Source organism: Oryctolagus cuniculus, chromosome 17 (genome assembly GCF_964237555.1).
Source record: "Oryctolagus cuniculus chromosome 17, mOryCun1.1, whole genome shotgun sequence".
In the NCBI taxonomy this organism is placed as follows: domain Eukaryota; kingdom Metazoa; phylum Chordata; class Mammalia; order Lagomorpha; family Leporidae; genus Oryctolagus; species Oryctolagus cuniculus.
The window spans coordinates 23,899,587-23,918,009 of NC_091448.1; the positions used below are offsets into that span (position 1 = coordinate 23,899,587).

General features: G+C 38.7%; 1 protein-coding gene across 7 annotated transcripts in view; it reads left to right on the forward strand.

Annotated features, from left to right (window-relative positions):
- Nucleotides 1–18,423, forward strand: part of NPEPPS (aminopeptidase puromycin sensitive) — a 119,046-nt gene that overhangs the window by 54,430 nt on the left and 46,193 nt on the right. For 5 of the 7 annotated variants that reach the window (XM_051825622.2, XM_051825623.2, XM_051825621.1 and 2 more), the window contains 3 exons: nt 2,546–2,623; nt 11,448–11,569; nt 17,053–17,160. In XM_051825622.2, coding sequence (XP_051681582.1) covers nt 2,546–2,623; nt 11,448–11,569; nt 17,053–17,160 — 308 coding nt within the window. Of the gene's footprint in view, nt 1–2,545; nt 2,624–9,431; nt 9,548–11,447; nt 11,570–17,052; nt 17,161–18,423 lie in introns of all 7 variants that reach the window. The other 2 variants (XM_070060796.1, XM_070060797.1) reach the window with 1 other exon arrangement.

Genomic DNA, 18,423 nt, shown 5'->3' on the forward strand with positions numbered 1-18,423 from the left:
CAGGCCAGCTCTCTGCTGTGGCCAGGGAGTGCAGTGGAGGATGGCCCAAGTGCTTGGGCCCTGCACCCCATGGGAGACCAGGATAAGTACCTGGCTCTTGCCATCGGATCAGCGCGGTGCGCCGGCCATGGCGGCCATTGGAGGGTGAACCAACGGCAAAGGAAGACCTTTCTCTCTGTCTCTCGCTCTCTCTCTCACTGTCCACTCTGCCTGGGGGGGGGGGGGGGGTGGAAGGAAAGGTTTAAGGAAGGAAAGATAGACACACACATATAGAGAAAAAGGGATCTTCCACCTGCTGGTTCACTCCCCAAATGGCTGCAACGGCCGGGGCTGGGCCAGGCTTGTGCCAAGCTGAAACCAGGAGCCACATCTTGCATGTGGGTGCGGGGGCCCAATCACTTGGGCCATCTTCCACTGCCTTCCCAGGCCGTAAGCACAAAGCTAGATTGGAAGAGGAGTAGCTGGGATACAAACCTACACCCACCTGGGTTGCCAGCACCACAGGTGGAGGCTTAGCCTACTGTGCCACAGTGCTGGCCCCTGGCAGTCTATCTTTTTATCTATGGATTGGCCTGTTCTGAATATTTAATATTAATATTCTTTTCATGTCTGGTTTCTTTAACTTAATTTTATTTGGAAGGTAGAGTTACACAGAAAAAGAGGGAGAAACAAGAGAGATCTTCCATCCACTGGTTCACTCCCCAAATGGCTGAATCCTCAGAGGTGGGCCAGACTGAAGCAAGGAGCTTCATCCAGGTCTCCCACATGGGCGCAAGGGCACTTGCACTTGTACCATTGTCGCTGCTTTCCCAGGCATATTATCAGCGAGCTGGATCGGAAATGGAACAACTGGGACTCAAACCTGTGCCCATATGGAATGCCAGTACTGCAGGCAGCTGCATGACTTATTATGCCACAGTATTGGCCCCTAGCTTAGATTATTTTTCAAGATTCATCTACATTGTAGTATGTTTCAGCACTTCATTTCTTTTTATTGTTGAATAATATATAAGTGTATGGATATTCCACATTTTTTCACCCCTCAATTGATGGGCAGTTGGGTTGCTTTCACTTTTTGGGCTATTAAAAATCATGCTACTGGGCCCGGCACTGTGGTGTAGCGGGTAAAGCCTCCACCTGCAGTACTGGCATCCCATATGGGCACTGGTTTGAGATCCGGCTGCTCCACTTCCAATCCAGCTCTCTACTGTGGCCTGGGAAAGCTGTACAACATGGCCCAAACCTTTGGGCCCCTGCACCCACGAGGGAGCCCCGGAGGAAGCTCCTGACTGCTGGCTTCAGATCGGCACAGCTTCTGCTGGTGCAGCCATTTGGGGAGTGAACCAGCAATGGAAATCTCTCTCTCTCTCTCTCTCTGCCTCTCCTTTTCTCTCTGTGTAACTGTTTCAAAGTAACTAAATAAATCTTTTTTTAAAAAAATGCTACTGTCAACATTTGTGTACAAGTTTTTGTGTGGATGTGTGTTTTCATTTCTCTTGGGTGGGTGTATACCTAGGACTGGGATTGCTGAGTCATGTAGTAGTATATAATTAAGCTTTGAGGAACTGCCAGACTTTTCCAAAGTAGCTGCTCCACTTTACATGTCCACCAGCAATATATGAGGGATCCAGTTTTTCTGCATCTTTCCTTATGCTTATATCATTTTGATTATAGTCATCCAAGTAGGTGTGAAGTGGTATCTCATTGTGATTTTCCTGAAGGTTAATGATGTTGAACATCTTTTCATCTGTTCACATGCTTATTAAGGCCAAATTTTTCTTTGAGTGGGGATGAGACTATGTGTAGTTGGAAGTTGGTCTAAATTATCAATCAAGTAAGCAGTCTCTTACAACTAGTAGAGAGCAGCTGAAAGCTTGCATTTAATTTTCACGTGTGGTTTCATCTTTATTTCTGTAAAATGTACTAACAAAGAATTTTACACAAAGTGGGTATGATTTATATATTAGTTTGAAGTGTTCCTATTTAAAACTCATATATATATATATGAGAGGTAGAGTTACAGAGAGAGAGAGAGAGAGAGAGAGAGAAAGATCTTCCATCCCTAAATGGCCACAATGGTTGGAGCAGGGCTGATCTGAAGCCAGGATCCAGAAGTTTCTTCCAGGTCTTCCATGTGGGTGCAGGGCCCAAGCACTTGGGCCATCCTCCACTGCACTCCCGGGCCACAGCAGAGAGCTGGACTGGAAGAGGAGCAACCAGGACAGAATCCGGCGCTGCATGCGGAGGATTAGCCAAGTGAGCCGCAGTGCCGGCCGGGAAGACCTTTCTGTCTCTCCCTCTCACTGTCCGTGACTCTACTTCTCAAATAAAAATAAAAAATAAAATCTTTTTAAAAAAATAACATTTAACCTAGGTCATGTAACTCAAAATAGGCTATTTTGAAATGACAAAGCTAGATTTACTAAATTAAGAATATTTAGTTTTGGTACACATTCTACCCTTGTAAATGTTAGTTGCTATAGTCTGGATTTGTTCTCATCTGTCCAATTGGATTAATGAAGTCACTTTTTTTTCCTCATTCCAGAAATACATGCTACAGGATTTAACTATCAGAATGAAGATGAAAAAGTCACCTTGTCCTTTCCTAGTACTCTCCAAACAGGTAAGAGATGTTGCTTTTGTAAAATCTCATAAATAGTGACATCTTATTTCTTCCAAAGAAATGTTTTATGCTGTTTCTCTCGTTGTGGTTGTTAGCAGGTTAAATACCAAGAATGAACTTTTGAAAAAGCTTCATTACACCAGAGGTTTATTCTGAGTATGTTGGGTTATGAGAAGAAAGGTTTGCAATTCTACTCTGTGTCCTCTTTGGGCAAAAAAGAAAAAAGAAAAACTAAAGATCATTCACTCTAGAGTATAATGCAATGTCTTTCAGCTTCAGCTTTTTTTTTTTTTTAAGATTTATTTATCTATTTGAAAGTCAGAGTTACACAGAGAAAGGAGAGGCAGAGGGAGGGAGGGAGAGGGAGAGGTCTTCCATCCACTGGTTCACTCCCTAATTGGCTTTAATGGCTGGAGCTGTGCTGATCCGAAGCCAGGAGCCAGGAGTTTTTTCTGGGTCTCCCATGGAGGTGCAGGGGTCTAATCACTTGGGCCATCTTCTACTGCTTTCCCAGGCCATAGCAGAGAGCTGGATCAGACAGGCTGCAGCTTTACCTGTAGCACCTGCCCCAGCTTCAGCTTTTTAAAAACGTTATTTACTAGCTCCACCCCCTGCTGTTTGATTCCAGGTCTCTGAGGTGAATGCTCTGCAGATGACTGATGTGTGTAGCCAGAGGTCAGACTGGGTTGTGAGGACACAGAGGGAAGAGCTGCTGCCAGTAATTCTGTCACTTACTGTTGTTAGGTATAGCACCAGAAAATAGAGGACTTTGTGAATTTAACATAGTAGTAGAAATACTTACAAATCAACTAGTAAAGCTCTACGAATTTGATAAATGAGCAAAGGAAAAGGAACAGATAATTAATAAGAAAATACAAATGACTAATAAACATATGAAAAGATATTCAGCCTCCTAGAAATGAAAGGTTATCAAAACAGTAGTTCCCAATTTTTCCTGTCATGTAAGTGAGAAGTTAAGAAAAGATTCCTGATGATGTAACTGTCTTGGTATTACTAGTGGGGGTATAAATCCATGTAAGTTTTTTGAAAAGCAGTCTGATAGTATGTATCAAGAGCCTAAATGTGTTCCTGTCTTTTGACCCAGCAATTCTGCTGATATCTCCTAAAGGACAAATAATAAATACAGAAGAATATATCCTAAAGGAAAGATAATAAATACAGAAAATTATATATGCCCCCAGGTGTCCATTGAAACATTGCTTATTTGTTTAACACCAAGAAAATTATTTAGCTAATTATGACATATCAATATAGTGGAATATACTTAGCAATGAAGGTTTGTGAATTCTTAATAATACTGTGGAATGCTTATAATAATGTAAAATTGAAAAGCAGAATCTAAAATTACATATTCAGGGTGATGAATCATATCTCCAAAGGATGCAGATAAAATAACGTCTGGGTTATGTCTGAGTGTTGACATAATTGGTGATTTTTATTCTTATTTAAATTTAAGTGCCTTTGGACTTGTGTCTGAAATTTTTATACTGAGATTGTATATCCTTAATATAAAATATTTTTAGAAAAAAATTAATATACAGAAATGTGAAAATTGAGATTTCCCTCTCTGTAACCACTGTCTGATGAGTCCTTCCAGAGATACTCTATATATTTATAAATGTTTGTGTACATTTTAACCCACAAATAGGATCACAAATCTCAGTGGCTTACAGCAAATACTTCTTGCTTCGCTATAGGCTGAGAGGGCTGCTGATCCTCTGCAGCTGTAACTGGCTTGACCAGGCTCCACTCAGCTCACAGGTCTCTCATTCTAGGACCTGTAGAGCTACTATCTGCAGCTTACTCTTCTCAAACATGGCAGAGGGCAGAAGGTCAGGGATGTGCTGGGAGCCAGAGCACAAAGATACAGTTCAAGCTTGTTTATAGATGGTGGTACACTTGATATGCTCTCAGTTTTGGTTGGTCAAAACAAGTAGCATGACCAAACAAAGTCACTGGGGCAGCAATTAGCAGACATATGAGAAAAGCTTCTGGTATGAGAGAGCAAAAACCAAAACAATAAGTTTAATAGGAACATGGGAAGTTGGAAGAAACAAAAACAAGTAAGTTTAAAAAAGAAAGTAATAGGGGCTGGCACTATGGCATAGCAGGTTAAGCCTCCATCTATGATGCTGCCATCCCATTTAGGTGCTGGTTCAAGTCCTGGCTGCTCCACTTCCTATCCAGCTTTCTGCTAATGTGCCTAGGAAAGCAACAGAAGATGGCCCAAGTACTTGGACCCCTGTATCCACGTGGTAGACCTGGATGAAGCTCCTGGTTTTTGCCTGGCCCACTCCTGGCTGTTGTAGCCATTTAGGAAGTGAACAGTGGGTGGAAGATCTCTCTCTCTCTCTCTAATTCTGATTTTCGAATAAATAAAACAAATGTATGTATAAAAAGAAAGTCATAACTGTCTAATTTCTTTAGAGAGTTAAGAGAAGGTACTGCATTTATTAGACAAGAATAGGACAGAATACCCAAAGAGCAAAAATTAGAGTAAGAAAACTCTTGGAAATTATAATATGCTAAATATTAAAAAACCCAGTAAGAGTTTGGGAGATGAAATCGAGGAGTCTTCCAAATAATAGGAAAAGCAGAGATGGAAAACAGAAATAGATTTGCCACCCAATCCAGCAGAACCAGCATCCATCTAGTACTTGGGAAAAGGAATTAAAGACATCTAAGAAGAGTGTAAACTAAGATGAAGCTTCTCGTTCAAAATACTAAGTGAGGGGCCGGCACTGTGATGCAGCAGGTTAAAGTCCTGGCCTGCAGCACCAGCATCCCATATGGGTCCCAGTTCGAGTCCCTGCTACTCCACTCTGATCCAACTCTCTGCTATGGCCTGAGAAAGCAGTAAAAGATGGTCCAAGTCCTTGGGCCCTTTCATCCATGTAGGAGACCCAGAAGAAGCTCCTGGCTTCAAACCAGCTCAGCTCTGGCCATTGCAGCCATTTAGGGAATGAACCAGCAGATGGAAGACCTCGTTCTCTGGCTCTACATCTCTTTGTAACTCTGTCTTTCAAATAAATAAATCTTTAAAATAAAAATAGATACTAAGTTTTCACCTGATAATTCTCTGCTTAGGTAAACTATGAATTCAAATGTGAGAGTAAAGTAAAGATACTTTCAAATTTGCAAAGTCATAGGAAATTTAATTCTTTGTAAAATATGTGGAAGTGGAGAATGGTTTAACTTCACTTTCTATAGTGAGGAGAAAATATTGTCTAAAATTGAGAAACTAGTTACTCATATAAGCAAATATTGGTAAAATCAGAGTTGAGATTGGTGGTTTATAGTGGCAGGGTGAGGGCACAGGATGATGTTGGGCAGAGGATGCGCATAGCCTCACAGAACCGATGGGTTTTAAACTATGTTATTTGATAAAAGTAAAATAATTTTTTTAAAGGTTTAGATCTATATCATTACAGACTTCATTCTGTTCACATTGAAAAAATATTAGAAGTCAGTAGTAACTGGAAACAGAAATCTTAAATATTTGTAAAACTGAATTATTTATGAGTAAAAGAAGTATTGCTATGAAAATTAGAAAATATTTAAAATTGAACAGTGAAATTATCACATAGCAGAACATGAGGGATGCTGGTAAAACATAACAGAGAAGATATATAATTAAAAAGACTGAAAATGAATAGCTAAACAACAAACTCAGAGTTAGATAAAAATAACTGATAACCTGATGAGAAATAAAGATTTAAGAGCCAAAATAGGGGCCAGCGCTACGGTATAGTAGGTTAATTCTCTGCCTTTGCCACCAGCATCCCATATAGGGGCTAATTCAAGTCCTGGCTCTTCTACTTCAATCCAGCTCTCTGCTATTGGCCTGAGAAAGCAGTGGAAGATGACCCAAGTCCTTGGGCTCCTGCACCCACGTGGGAGACCTAGAAGAAGCTCCTAGCTCCTAACTTGGTATCAGCCCAGTTCCAGCCATTGGGCCATTTGGGGAATGAACCAGCGGATGGAAGATATCTCTCTGTCTCTCCCTCTTTCTGTCTATAACTGCTTCTCAAGTAAATAAATAAAGTCTTGAAAAAAGAAAAAAAATGAATGAAATAAAACATGAAGAAAGGAATGGAAATAATTTTTTAAAACTCTGAATTGGAAAATAGTCCAAGAAGATACATAAATCTAGCAAGTACAGGAAGGAAAAAGACATGCATTTAGTTGTTGTACAGCATTAGGAAATAAGACAACACTGTTAATTAAATCAGAAAATTAAAGATGCTATTTATCAAAGAAACCAGAATGTATTTGCTAGAACTCACTGGGTAAGAACACACAGACATTCCTGACATGATACATTATATATGTGTATATATATTTACTGAGTTACTAATCTGTGCCAATCATATTTTAAATGCACCAAAAATATTAATTTAATTCTTTTAACAATCTTGATATAGATTCTTTTATCTCTACTTAATAGATAAGAAAACTAAGGACTTTCTTAATAGATAAGAAAACAATTTAATTAATTTAAATTGTCCAAGGTAACACCACTAGTGAGCAGCAGAGGTGGGGTTTCAACCCAAGCAGTTTAACTCGAAAGTCTGCACTTCTGCCACATTTTGCTTTTTATTTATTTTTTAAAGAATTATTTTTTTAAAAGAATTATTATTTATTTGAAAGTCAGAATTACACAGAGAGAGGAGAGGCAGAGAGAGAGAAGTCCTCCATCCGATGGTTCACTCCCCAATTGACTGCAACGACCAGAGCTTCACCGATCCGAAGCCAGGAGCCAGGGCCATCTTCTGCTTTCCCAGGCCATAGCAGAGAGCTGGATTGGAAGTGGAGCAGCTGGGTCTCAAACTGGTGCCCAGATGGATGCCAGCGCTTCAGGCCAGAGTGTTAACCTGCTGAACCACAGCACCGCCCCTTGCTTTGTTTTTTTGTTTTTTTTGTGGTTTTTTTTTTTTGTTTTTTTTTTTTTGTTTTTTTTGGACAGATAGTTAGACAGTGAGAGAAAGAGACAGAGAGAAAGGTCTTCCTTTTGTTGGTTCACTCCCCAAATGGCTGCCACGGCCGGTGCTACACCGATCTGAAGCCAGGAGCCAGGTGCTTCCTCCCAGTCTCCCATGAGGGTGCAGTGGCCCAAGCACCTGGGCCATCCTCCACTGCCTTCCCGGGCCACAGCAGAGAGCTGGACTGGAAGAGGAGCAACCAGAACTAGAACCCGGCGCCCATATGGGATGCCAGTGCCACAGGCGGAGGATTAACCAAGTGAGCCACGGCGCTGGCCCCCGGCCCCTTCCTTTTATTTTATAAACTAAATATTTTAAAAAACATAATACATGTCTGTAGTTTGAAGTCCAAATGCTGTACAGTGAGTTTGTCATTCTGTCCTGTCTTGCTCTCTCAGCTCCACTCCTCAGAAGCAACCAGTTTCCTATGTATCCTTTTAAAACTATACCCTGTTTTGTAAGCACTTATATATATGCTTTTTAAGAATACAGAAGTTATCACACCATAATAATAGTCTGAACCTTTCTTCTTGTCCCTATAATGATTAGACATCATTTATTATCAGTATATAAGAGCTGCATCATTTTTGATACGGAATATTTTCAGCAAACATACTAAATGGTGAAGCCATTTCAAATACTAGCAGGAACAAGCTAGGAAAGGTTATCATTAATATAGTATAAGTCAACATAATTTTTGAGAATTTTAACATAACAAATAACTGATAGAAATGTTAGAATAGAAAATTTATCTTGTGGGTGAGACTATATGGAATTAATTGCTTTTACAATTTACCAAAGCTCTATAGGTCAGTGTTACCCAGTCATTCTTTGCTTTAAGATAAGCATGAAGTTTTTACCCCACAAATATGTACAATTATGTGTTGATTTTTAAAATTTTTTTTAAAAATGAAGTTCTAACATTTTCACATTTTAACAGATTGCACAAGTGATCTGATAATGGAATAAATATTGAACTTATTGAGTACATTGGTACATTGGTAATGTTTGTGTTTCACTTCATCAAAATTAACAGATGTGCCAATTGTTACATAGTTAAGTGAAGCATCTTTGTCTGAAGCTGACACCATTCCAAATAGTAGTTTTATATATATATATATATATGCTTATATATATGTGTGTTTATATATATAGTGATTATAATCATTGTAAGGTTTGGCAACCTCAGAATAAGTGGTTAAGGGTCTTGTAGAGTGTATGGAGAAAGCAGTTCTTAGAAACATTTTAAAATGCTTCCTGAAAAACAAGAAGCGGTGACACAAAGTCAGACTTTCCCTTTTTATGTAAATTAATGTCTTTAATTTTATTGAGTTTACTAAACTTATTAAATTTCTTATTACTAAAGTATTTCAAGATCTCTTCCAGGTTTTACAACAGCTATATTCTCCCAAGGTTTAAACATTTGAGGTTTTTGGCAGAGGTCCCACATTTTTAGTTGTTCAGTTTATAAATGAGCCTGTTGTATGCATTAAAAGGCTTACCACCTTTAACAGATAAATATTGCATACACTCTTTATTGAAATAAGGTATTATCTGATTTGAGGAATCAATGTAAATTATGTGTATAAATAGGTATAAAAGGAGACAGTCTAACAGTTCATTATGGTGTAAACATGGTAAAAATTTGATAAGTGAAATTTATCAAAAAGTCCTTTTTCTCCTCCTTGCCCTAAAATTCTATATTACTAGTAAATACTTTGTAATTAGCATTGTATAATGTGACAGTAGTTAAATTTACTAATGATCTTTTTAAAACTTTAACTTGTGTTTTGTTTGAATTTCAGGTAATAACCCTTTCCAATACTTTGTATTTTGTTTAGTATGCCACTTTTTGGAAGTGGTCACTGTCAATATCTTGTTATGGTTTGATGGCCTTGGAGATTTAAAACCGAGTAAAAGTGTAAGCAGCCTTTCTTATTTAGTTATGAGTTTTAAATCCACTTTTGTTCCAAACAGAAAAGGTTGAAAGTAGTTTTACCATGAAATACAAGTTATATTTTAAAACCTCTTAACACTTAATGAAAACAGACTGGCCAATTCCATTTATGGAATAAAATTCCATCAAGCAATTCCCTTTAAAGCTAGTGGGGTTTTATCGTCTATTAGGTCTTCCATGCATATTTGACTAATGTGAATACATCTGTTTTTAAAAAGAAAGTGAGTTCATAAAAGAAAATAGAGAAAACATCTTTAAAATTTTCATATTTATAGTTTTTTGATACAGTCATTTAGCATTCTTATTGATTCTTTTACTATATTTATATTTATTGTCCCAGTAATATATCATTCTCTAAAGAAAAAAGTATCCATCATCACTTCAGATATTTATGAATGTTTGAATAAAATAAAAAAAAAAGACCATCACAGCATTCAGTTGAGTTGTTGATATTATTGTTTTCCAGCATGATTACTTTAAGAATGTGGCACTTTTCTTTAGTGATGACTTTGCTGTAAAGGTGTGAAATTTTCACTTAAATTACTTTCAGAACTAGTTTGAGTCACATAGAATCAGTTTAATTGCTTCACTGACACACTTTATTTTTGTCTAGCAACAGTTTGCAATTTGTCATTCACTCACTGTATAGACTTACACTTAATGACTTTTGGTCCTTTCCAAAATGCAAATTCAGTTTTAGAAGGTGAAGATTTGACTTTGAAATCATGCAAAAGAATATGTCAGAAAGTCAAGAACATTTTGACAATGTCAGTGTCATTGCACTATAGCACTCAAAAATGACAGTTTAAAACATTAGGATATATAAAAGCTTGGTATGATTGGCTAATCATTTTGCAGTCATATCATATCTGATTTGTTAGACTCCTGCACTTTAGATCTTGTTATAAATAGGCACTTGAAGGATCAATTACTAAGTCAACATTTCCTGAGTTTTTTGTGACTCAGTTGCAAAATATAGAATTACTGTTCTACTATGCACCTGAATGTAGCAGATGAGAACTAGATAGTATTAAAATATTTCTTGTATTATATAAGAAAATACATATACTCACAAAACTCACATTTTATCTAAATTAGTTTTGCTCTCATACACTAGAGCACATTTCAGTTGTATTTTTATTTGCGTTTAGTTTACTGATTAAATGTATGTATATATTCTGTCAGGTTTCAGATGGTTGAGATGACTGAGAATTTGTTTCTTCCTCTGATCAAATCATTGGTCCTCCCTGTGATTCTTTACAGAAGAATGCAATCAGTATTGCATTTGACTTGAATGGATAGTATCTTGTCTTAATGATTAATTGGCTATATTTCTCTTTCTGTGCCTGAAGTTCATAGTGTAACTGGCAGAGAGCATGAATTTTGGGTTAAAGCATTGTATCCCATTCTTGCTGCTTACTAATAACATCGCCTTAGGCAAGTTGCTTAGCTTTTCAGCCTCTGTTTCCTTATGAAAAAACAGCAACAATACCTACCTCCAAGTTTATAAGTAGTCACAAATAGAAAGGCACCATGCATAATAGCATGTGTCAGACATTTAAAAATAAATGTTTCCTTACCTGTTCTTAACTGCATGTGTTTGTAATTTGAGTCCAAGTTAATAAAGTTAAAGAACTTTCTGAACAGTCACCCTAAACGTGACTTCAGAAATTTTTTAGGATTAGTCTGTCATTTACTTTAGTAAATGCCGTATTCTCTGCAGTGGCAGGAGGAGTATTTAAGAAAGGAAGGATTGATTAGAACACTGTAAATAACAAGCTGAATATATTGTCTTGATGACATATTTTTGATAACTGTATTTAACATCTCTGTTAAAATGGTTTTTATCTATCTTCAATCACAGGTACAGGAACCTTAAAGATAGATTTTGTTGGAGAGCTGAATGACAAAATGAAAGGTTTCTATAGAAGTAAATATACCACCCCTTCTGGAGAGGTCCGCTATGCTGCTGTCACACAGTTTGAGGTATGTGTTATTCTTTTCTAAAGTATTGTCCTTAAATTAGGCATTCTGAGAAAGCTTTGTTTCATTATATGGAGTATATATATTGAGGATAGGTACCTTTGCCCATAATTCTAGTCATGATTTTAGAATTTTTACTTTATTTTAGCCATTGGTTCTATCTATAAAAGGGAGAGAATTAAGGGTGTGGACTGAGAAATGATTATGTACAGATACATATGTAGACATACAGGTAGCAGAATTTCAATACTTGAATTAATTTCTTTCTTATTTATTTATTTAAAAGGCATAGTGACAGAGAAAGAAATCTTCTGGGGGCTGGTATTGTGTTGCAGTAGGTTAAGCCACTGCCTGTGACACTAGAATCCCATGTGGGCGTTGGTTTGGGTCCCAGCTGCTCCATTTCTGGTCTGGCTCTCTGCTATGGCCTGGGAGAGCAGTAGAGGATGGCGTGGGCCTTGGCCTCCCAAACCCATGTTAGATATCTAGAGGAAGCTCCTAGCTCCTGGCTTTGGATTGGCCATATTCTGGCCATTGCAGCCATTTGGGGAGGGAATCAGCTGACGGAAGACCTACCCATCTCTCTTTCTCTGCCTCTGCCTCTCAAGTAAATTAATAAATCTTCAAAAAAGAAAAAGAAAAATTTTTAAAAAGCACTTGGAGTTGGACATTGAAACACAATGAAACAGCCGTTTGGGACACTGGTATCCCATATTGGAGTGTCTGGTTCAAGTCCCAGCACCTCTGTTTCCGATCCAGTTTCCTGCTAATGCATTCTGGAAGGCAGTAGATAATGTTTCAGGTGCCTGGACCTCTGCACATGTAGGTATGGAGTTCCAAGCTTCTGGCTTCAACCTGGTCCAGGGCTGGCTGTTGTAAGCATTTGGCGAGTGAACCAGTAGATAGAAGATATCTGTCTGCTGCCTGTCTCTCTATCTCTCTCTTTTTGATAAGATTCATTCATTCATTTATTTGAAAGGCAGTTAGAGGGAGAGACAGAGAAAGAGAGATCTTCTGTCAGCTCATTCACTTCCCAAATGTCTGCAACGGCTGGAGCTGGGCCAGGCCAAAGCCAGGAGCCTGGAATTCCACCCAGGTCTCCCTGGTGGGTGCAAGGGCCCAATGACTTGGGCCATCTTTTGCTCTTTTGCCAGGTATATTAGCAGGGAGCTGGATCGGAAGAGGAGTAGCCGGACTCTAAACTCGCATCCATATGGGGTGCCAGCATCACAGGCAGTGGCTTCACCCACCATACCACAATGCCAGCCCCAATCCAAGTAATTTTTTTTAAAGATTTATTTATGTATTTGAAAGTCAGAGTTACACAGAGAGAGATGGAGAGGCAAAGAGAGAGAGAGAAAGAGGTCTTCCATCCACTGGTTCACTCCCCAGCTGGCCGCAACGGCTGGAGCTGTGCTGATCAGGAGCCAGGAGCTTCCTCCAGGTCTCCCATGTGGGTGCAGGGGCCCAAGGACTTGGGCCATCTTCTGCTGCTTTCCCAGGCCATAGCAGAGAGCTAGATCAGAAGAGGAGCAGTTGGAACTAGAACCCAGTGCCCATATGGGATGCCAGCGCCGCAGGCAGAGGATTAACCTACTGCACCACAGAGCCGGCCCCCAAACAGTTTTTAGAGAGAAGATATGTGAGGGTATAAACCCTGAAACTTTGTGTAGAATCTTTCATTTGCCTTTATACATGACTAATTTTACTAGGTAGATAGATTTGTTAGCTAAAAAAAAAAAATCTCAAACATAGAACTAGCCCTTGTTACTCTCCTGTTGAACATAAACAGTACCACAGACAAGGTTACCCTAAGACTGACAGAGATAAAACAAGGACACCTCATAATTTCATCTAGGTACTTAGGATAACAAGGTCACTGCTACCTACACAAAATGCCAAATATTTGCATCTCTTGGTTAAAATGAGTGACCACTATGTGTTTTTTGTTTTTTATTTTAAGTTTATTTATTTGAAAGGCAGAATGACAGAGAGGGAAGCGGGGAAGGAAGGAGAGAGAAATCTTCTGCCTTGTAGTTCACTCCCCACATGCCCTCAACAGCTGGAGCTGGGCCAGGCTTTAGCTGACACTTCCATATGTTTGGAATGTGAGTGTCCCAAGCAGTGGCTTAACATAGTATGTCCCAATTCCCACCCTGACCACTGCTTTTTAACCAATTGTGCTTTTAGACTTGCTCTAGTCTGCCTTCCCTATAGATAGGAGTTATTGAGAAATGAATTACCGCCTTTGTGGCAGTACCTAATCTAGAGTAAAACCCTGCTTCCTTAGACTCTCTCTCAAATCACCTAACTTAATCCCAAATTGTATAATAAATTCCTTTTTAAGCTTTTACTGAAACACATTATGGTTACTTGTATAAGTTCGCCCTTGCAACAAAGGATAATAAGTCCATCTGTTAACTATCAGAATAATACGATTGGAGCCAGCATTGTGGCACTGTAGGTTCAGCTGCTGCTGGGGTGCAGGCATCCCTTATCAGAGTGCCAGTGTGAATCCTGGTTCTTCCAGTTTTGATTCAACTTCTTATTAGTGCACCAAGGAAGGCAGTGGAAGATGGTCCAAGTACTCGGGCCCCTGCTACACCGTGTAGGAGATCAGGATAGAATTCCTGGGACCTGGCTTCAGATTGGCCTAGACCTGGCTGTTGCAGCCATTTGGGAAATGAACCAGCAGATGGGCAATCTCTCTGTCTCTCCCCTTCTCTATTACTCTGCCTTTCAAATAAAAAAATAAATAAATATTTTTAACAAAAGACAAATAACAGATTATAATTTCCCCCTTCAAAAGTCTGTAAATTTCTAGTCTTTCATATCACATTGTGTCAAGAAGAGGAATTAGAATGTTTCTGCTTTCTTTGTAGGTAGCCTGTTTTGTTTTCTTCCTACTTGTCTGTTAAATTACTTCTTCAAAAAATTTTTGTAATTAATTAATTTTTATTCTATTTGAAAGGCAGAGAGAGCGACAGTGACAGACAGATCTTCCATCCTCAGGTTCACTCCCCAAAAGCCTGAAGCCAGGAGCTGGGAACTTAATCCGAGTCTCCCACATGGGTAGCAGGAACCCAATTACTTGAGCCATCATCTGCTACCTCCTGGGGTGTGTATTAGCAGGAAGCTGGAACTGGAAGCAGAGCTGGAAAATGAACCTAGGCATTCTAACATGGGATGCAAGAGTCCCAAGTGGTGTGTTAACTGCTGTACCAAATGCCTGCCTCTGAATTATTTCTAGACCCTGAAAATTAAAGATTTTTACTAGGTGTTCACATTTCATTAATTTTTCTTTGGTACTAAATGAACCCCATTGATTTTTAGATTTGTATTTTCCTTTTTTTAAAAAAAATTTTATTTATTTATTTTGAAAGTCAGAGTTACGCAGAGAGAGAGAGAGAGAGGTCTTCCATCCTCTGATTCACTACCCAGATGGCCGCAACGGCCAGAGCTGCACTGATCTGGAGCCAGGAGCTTCCTCTGGGTCTCCCATGCAGGTGCAGGGGCCCAAGGACTTGGGCCATCTTGTACTGCTTTCCCAGGCCATAGCAGAGAGCTGGATTGGAAGTGGAGAAGCCGGGTCTCGAAGCTGCACCCGTATGGGATGCTGGCACTGTAGGCGGCAGTTTTACCGGCTACGCCACAGCACTGGCCCCTGTATTTTCCTTTAGAGTAGCAAAATTATCTTCTGTTATGTCTTCATTATGGTTTCTGTTTTTATCTCTTCTTCACGTACACCAGTGAATAATAGGTTTAGCTCTAGTGACTGTCTGACAAATGTACCTTTGATTGCTTTCATCACTTTATCCTGGATATTTTAGAAACTTTTAAATCTTGTTACCCATGTCATTCATTTAATTTCCTCTAGTATAAACTCATTTCTCTACTGCTACATCTAATTTAGATTTTTCTGTTCTGTCAGTTCTTTACGTACATTGTACTTTTCAGATGTCTTATCTGTTTGTTGATAGAATTCATGATTTATTTAACTTCGCGAATGCAGTCAGCCATCCAACATTTTTTTCCCTTGAACAAATCTTTTTTTCAGATGTAGAGGATTCCTCTACTTTTGCATATTTTTGTATTTTCATCCTACAGAATCTTACCATTGGTTTCATGATTTTATTCTGTTTCCTAAAGTTTCTTTTACAACTGAGATCCTGCAGAAGCACTAAATTTTGCCTTAATAAGTTTGGTCTTTTTTTGAAAAAATTTTTTAAGAATTATTTATTTATTTGAAGGAGTTACAGAGAGGGAGTGAGAGACAAGAGATCTTCAATCTGGTTTACTTCCCAAATGGCCGCAACGGCCAGGCCGGGCCAGGCCTAAACCAGGAGCCAGGAGCTTCATCTGGGTTTCCACTTCGGTGGCAAGGACCTAAGTGCTTGGCCATTTTCTGCTACATACTTAGGCTGTTAGCAGGGAGCTGGATCTGAAGTGGAACAGCCAGAACATGAACCAGTGCCCATATTGGATGCCAGTGTTACAGGCGGTGGCTTAACTCTCCGTGCCACAACACTGGCCCCGGTCTTTTTTATTTTTAAAGAAGGAATGAGGTCTTGTTAAGTAGGTCGAATGGTGACAGTTTTATGTGTAGTATATCTAAATGCCATTAAATGAATGAGGTGTTTAAAATGGATAGCGCCTTCTGTCTTTATTCCCATTGCTGCCATTCCAGATAAAGTACAAAGCACATCAAAGATTGAGAGTATTTTTATTTTATTTTTAAAATAAAAACCAGAGAGGCAACCTGTTATGTGACTCTATCCTCTGAATCCTTACAATGTCCTGTTAACTGTTCTGTGCTTGATGGTGTAACATTATTGATGAAGACACTCCATTAAATTTGAAATGTTAAAATGTTTTATTAAAAGCAAAAATATAATTACAAATGATCCTGCTGTATGATTAAGATGTGTAGCAGGGGTGAGCATTGTGGGGCTTGCGACACCCACATCCCAGGAGTTCCTGCTTCAATCCTGGCTGCTTCACTCTTCCATTCCGGCTTCCTGCTAGCATACCTGAGAGGCCACAGATGGTAGCACAAGTACTTGGGTTTTTGCTACCCATGTAGGAGACTCAGATGGAGTTCCTGGCTTCTGGCACTGGTCTAGCCCAGCCCTGGCTGTTGTGGGCATTTGGGGAGTGAATCAGCACATACATGGAAGATGGCTGTCTTTCTAGTTCTATCTCACCCTCTCTCTGTCACTCTACCTTTCAAATAAATAAATCTTTTACAGAAAGAAAAAAGATGTGTAGCACTCCTAGTTCCTGAATAATTACTAGTACAACAGTGGTAGCAAGTGTTGTGTTTCCTTTGTAGTCCGTTCCTAACTTGTTGCCTGGTCCACAAAGTGGGATGTAAATATTTGAAAGAGCAAGTGAATGAATGAATGATACAAGTAACAGCTGCTTCATGAAGTAGCCTCTTAGGCGAATTCAGTAATTTTTTTCTTATTTCATATTCTTTTTTTAAGGCTACTGATGCCCGAAGGGCTTTTCCTTGCTGGGATGAGCCTGCCATCAAAGCAACTTTCGATATCTCGTTGGTTGTTCCTAAAGACAGAGTAGCTCTATCAAACATGGTATGTATATGTTTGTACATCTATTGGAATTGTTAATAGACTTTAGCATATTTAATTAGCTGATTATATGGGATAATATGAAACCACATATTATGCTTGGTACATAATAGGACACAAATTATCAGTTTTATTTCTAACCAGCCCTCTTTTTCTTAATAGCCTTATTTTTGGAGGACTTTCTCCCTCATGGGGAGAAAAAAAAAACCTTGTTAAATACAAGATTATTTATACTTGTTATTTTTATTACTTATACCTGTAAATATAAAATTAAAAATACCTGTTCTTTTAATTTGGAGACATAAATAAATGATTAGTTTAATAGCTGATACCTGCAAAAAGAAGTTCTTGACTTTCTTATTAATCACCAGAAGAGAGAACTATATAATGAACTTTATTAAGGTTTTGGCTGGTTGTATTTTTGGAATAAGCTCTCTGTCACTGATGCCATTGCTCTCATATTCACCATTCAAGGTGTGTTGTTTAGGACTGCCTTGTTTAAGATGTAAAATAGCTTGCATCCTATAATACAACTCTTGGGAAATTGGGAAAGCCTATTGTATCTGAAAATAACCGGCTTTTGCCTGCTTATTGGTGGAGGGACATTCATAGGTAACATGTTCTCTTCTCAAATATTCTTAAAGAGGCGGCTAATATTTGAAACTGAAATATTCATTTTATTTTAGTGTGAATGAATTTATCAGATTGGTTCTTGAATAAATCTTCCTAGGAAAAATTGAGAGAGCTTGACAAAAATGAGTCTGAATAGGAAAAAGAGGGAGAGCATCAGAGGGAAGTTAGGGATTACAAAAGTAAAGTGGGAATTTCTTCACAAATTCGCTTAGAGTCAGCCTTTATATAGAGAATTCTCTAGATGTGGAAATTCTTACCCTCTGGAAGGAGAGACTCCATCATTACGTTTATTATCATTTTCTCCTATCCTTATTGCATTTGAAAAGTTTTGAGGTTTTAAAACATTCCAGTGCCTGGCATACAATAAGCATCCAAGGAAAGTTGATTCCTCATTTTCCTCATAAGCCTTTAGCAGTTTTATTGCTTTATTCCTCCAGCTTCTTAGTCTGAGTGCTTTATGAGATCACTTTCCTTCTGAAGAGGAAAGATCTTGACAGTATAAAAGCACTGGATGGATTAGGTTGGAGAAGAAAGGCAGGAGAGATGATCAGGCCTGCACTTTGTGGGTAGTGTTTGCTCTAAGGTATCAGTGTAATCTCTTTAAATTTTCCTTTTTTTTTTTTTCCCTTGAAG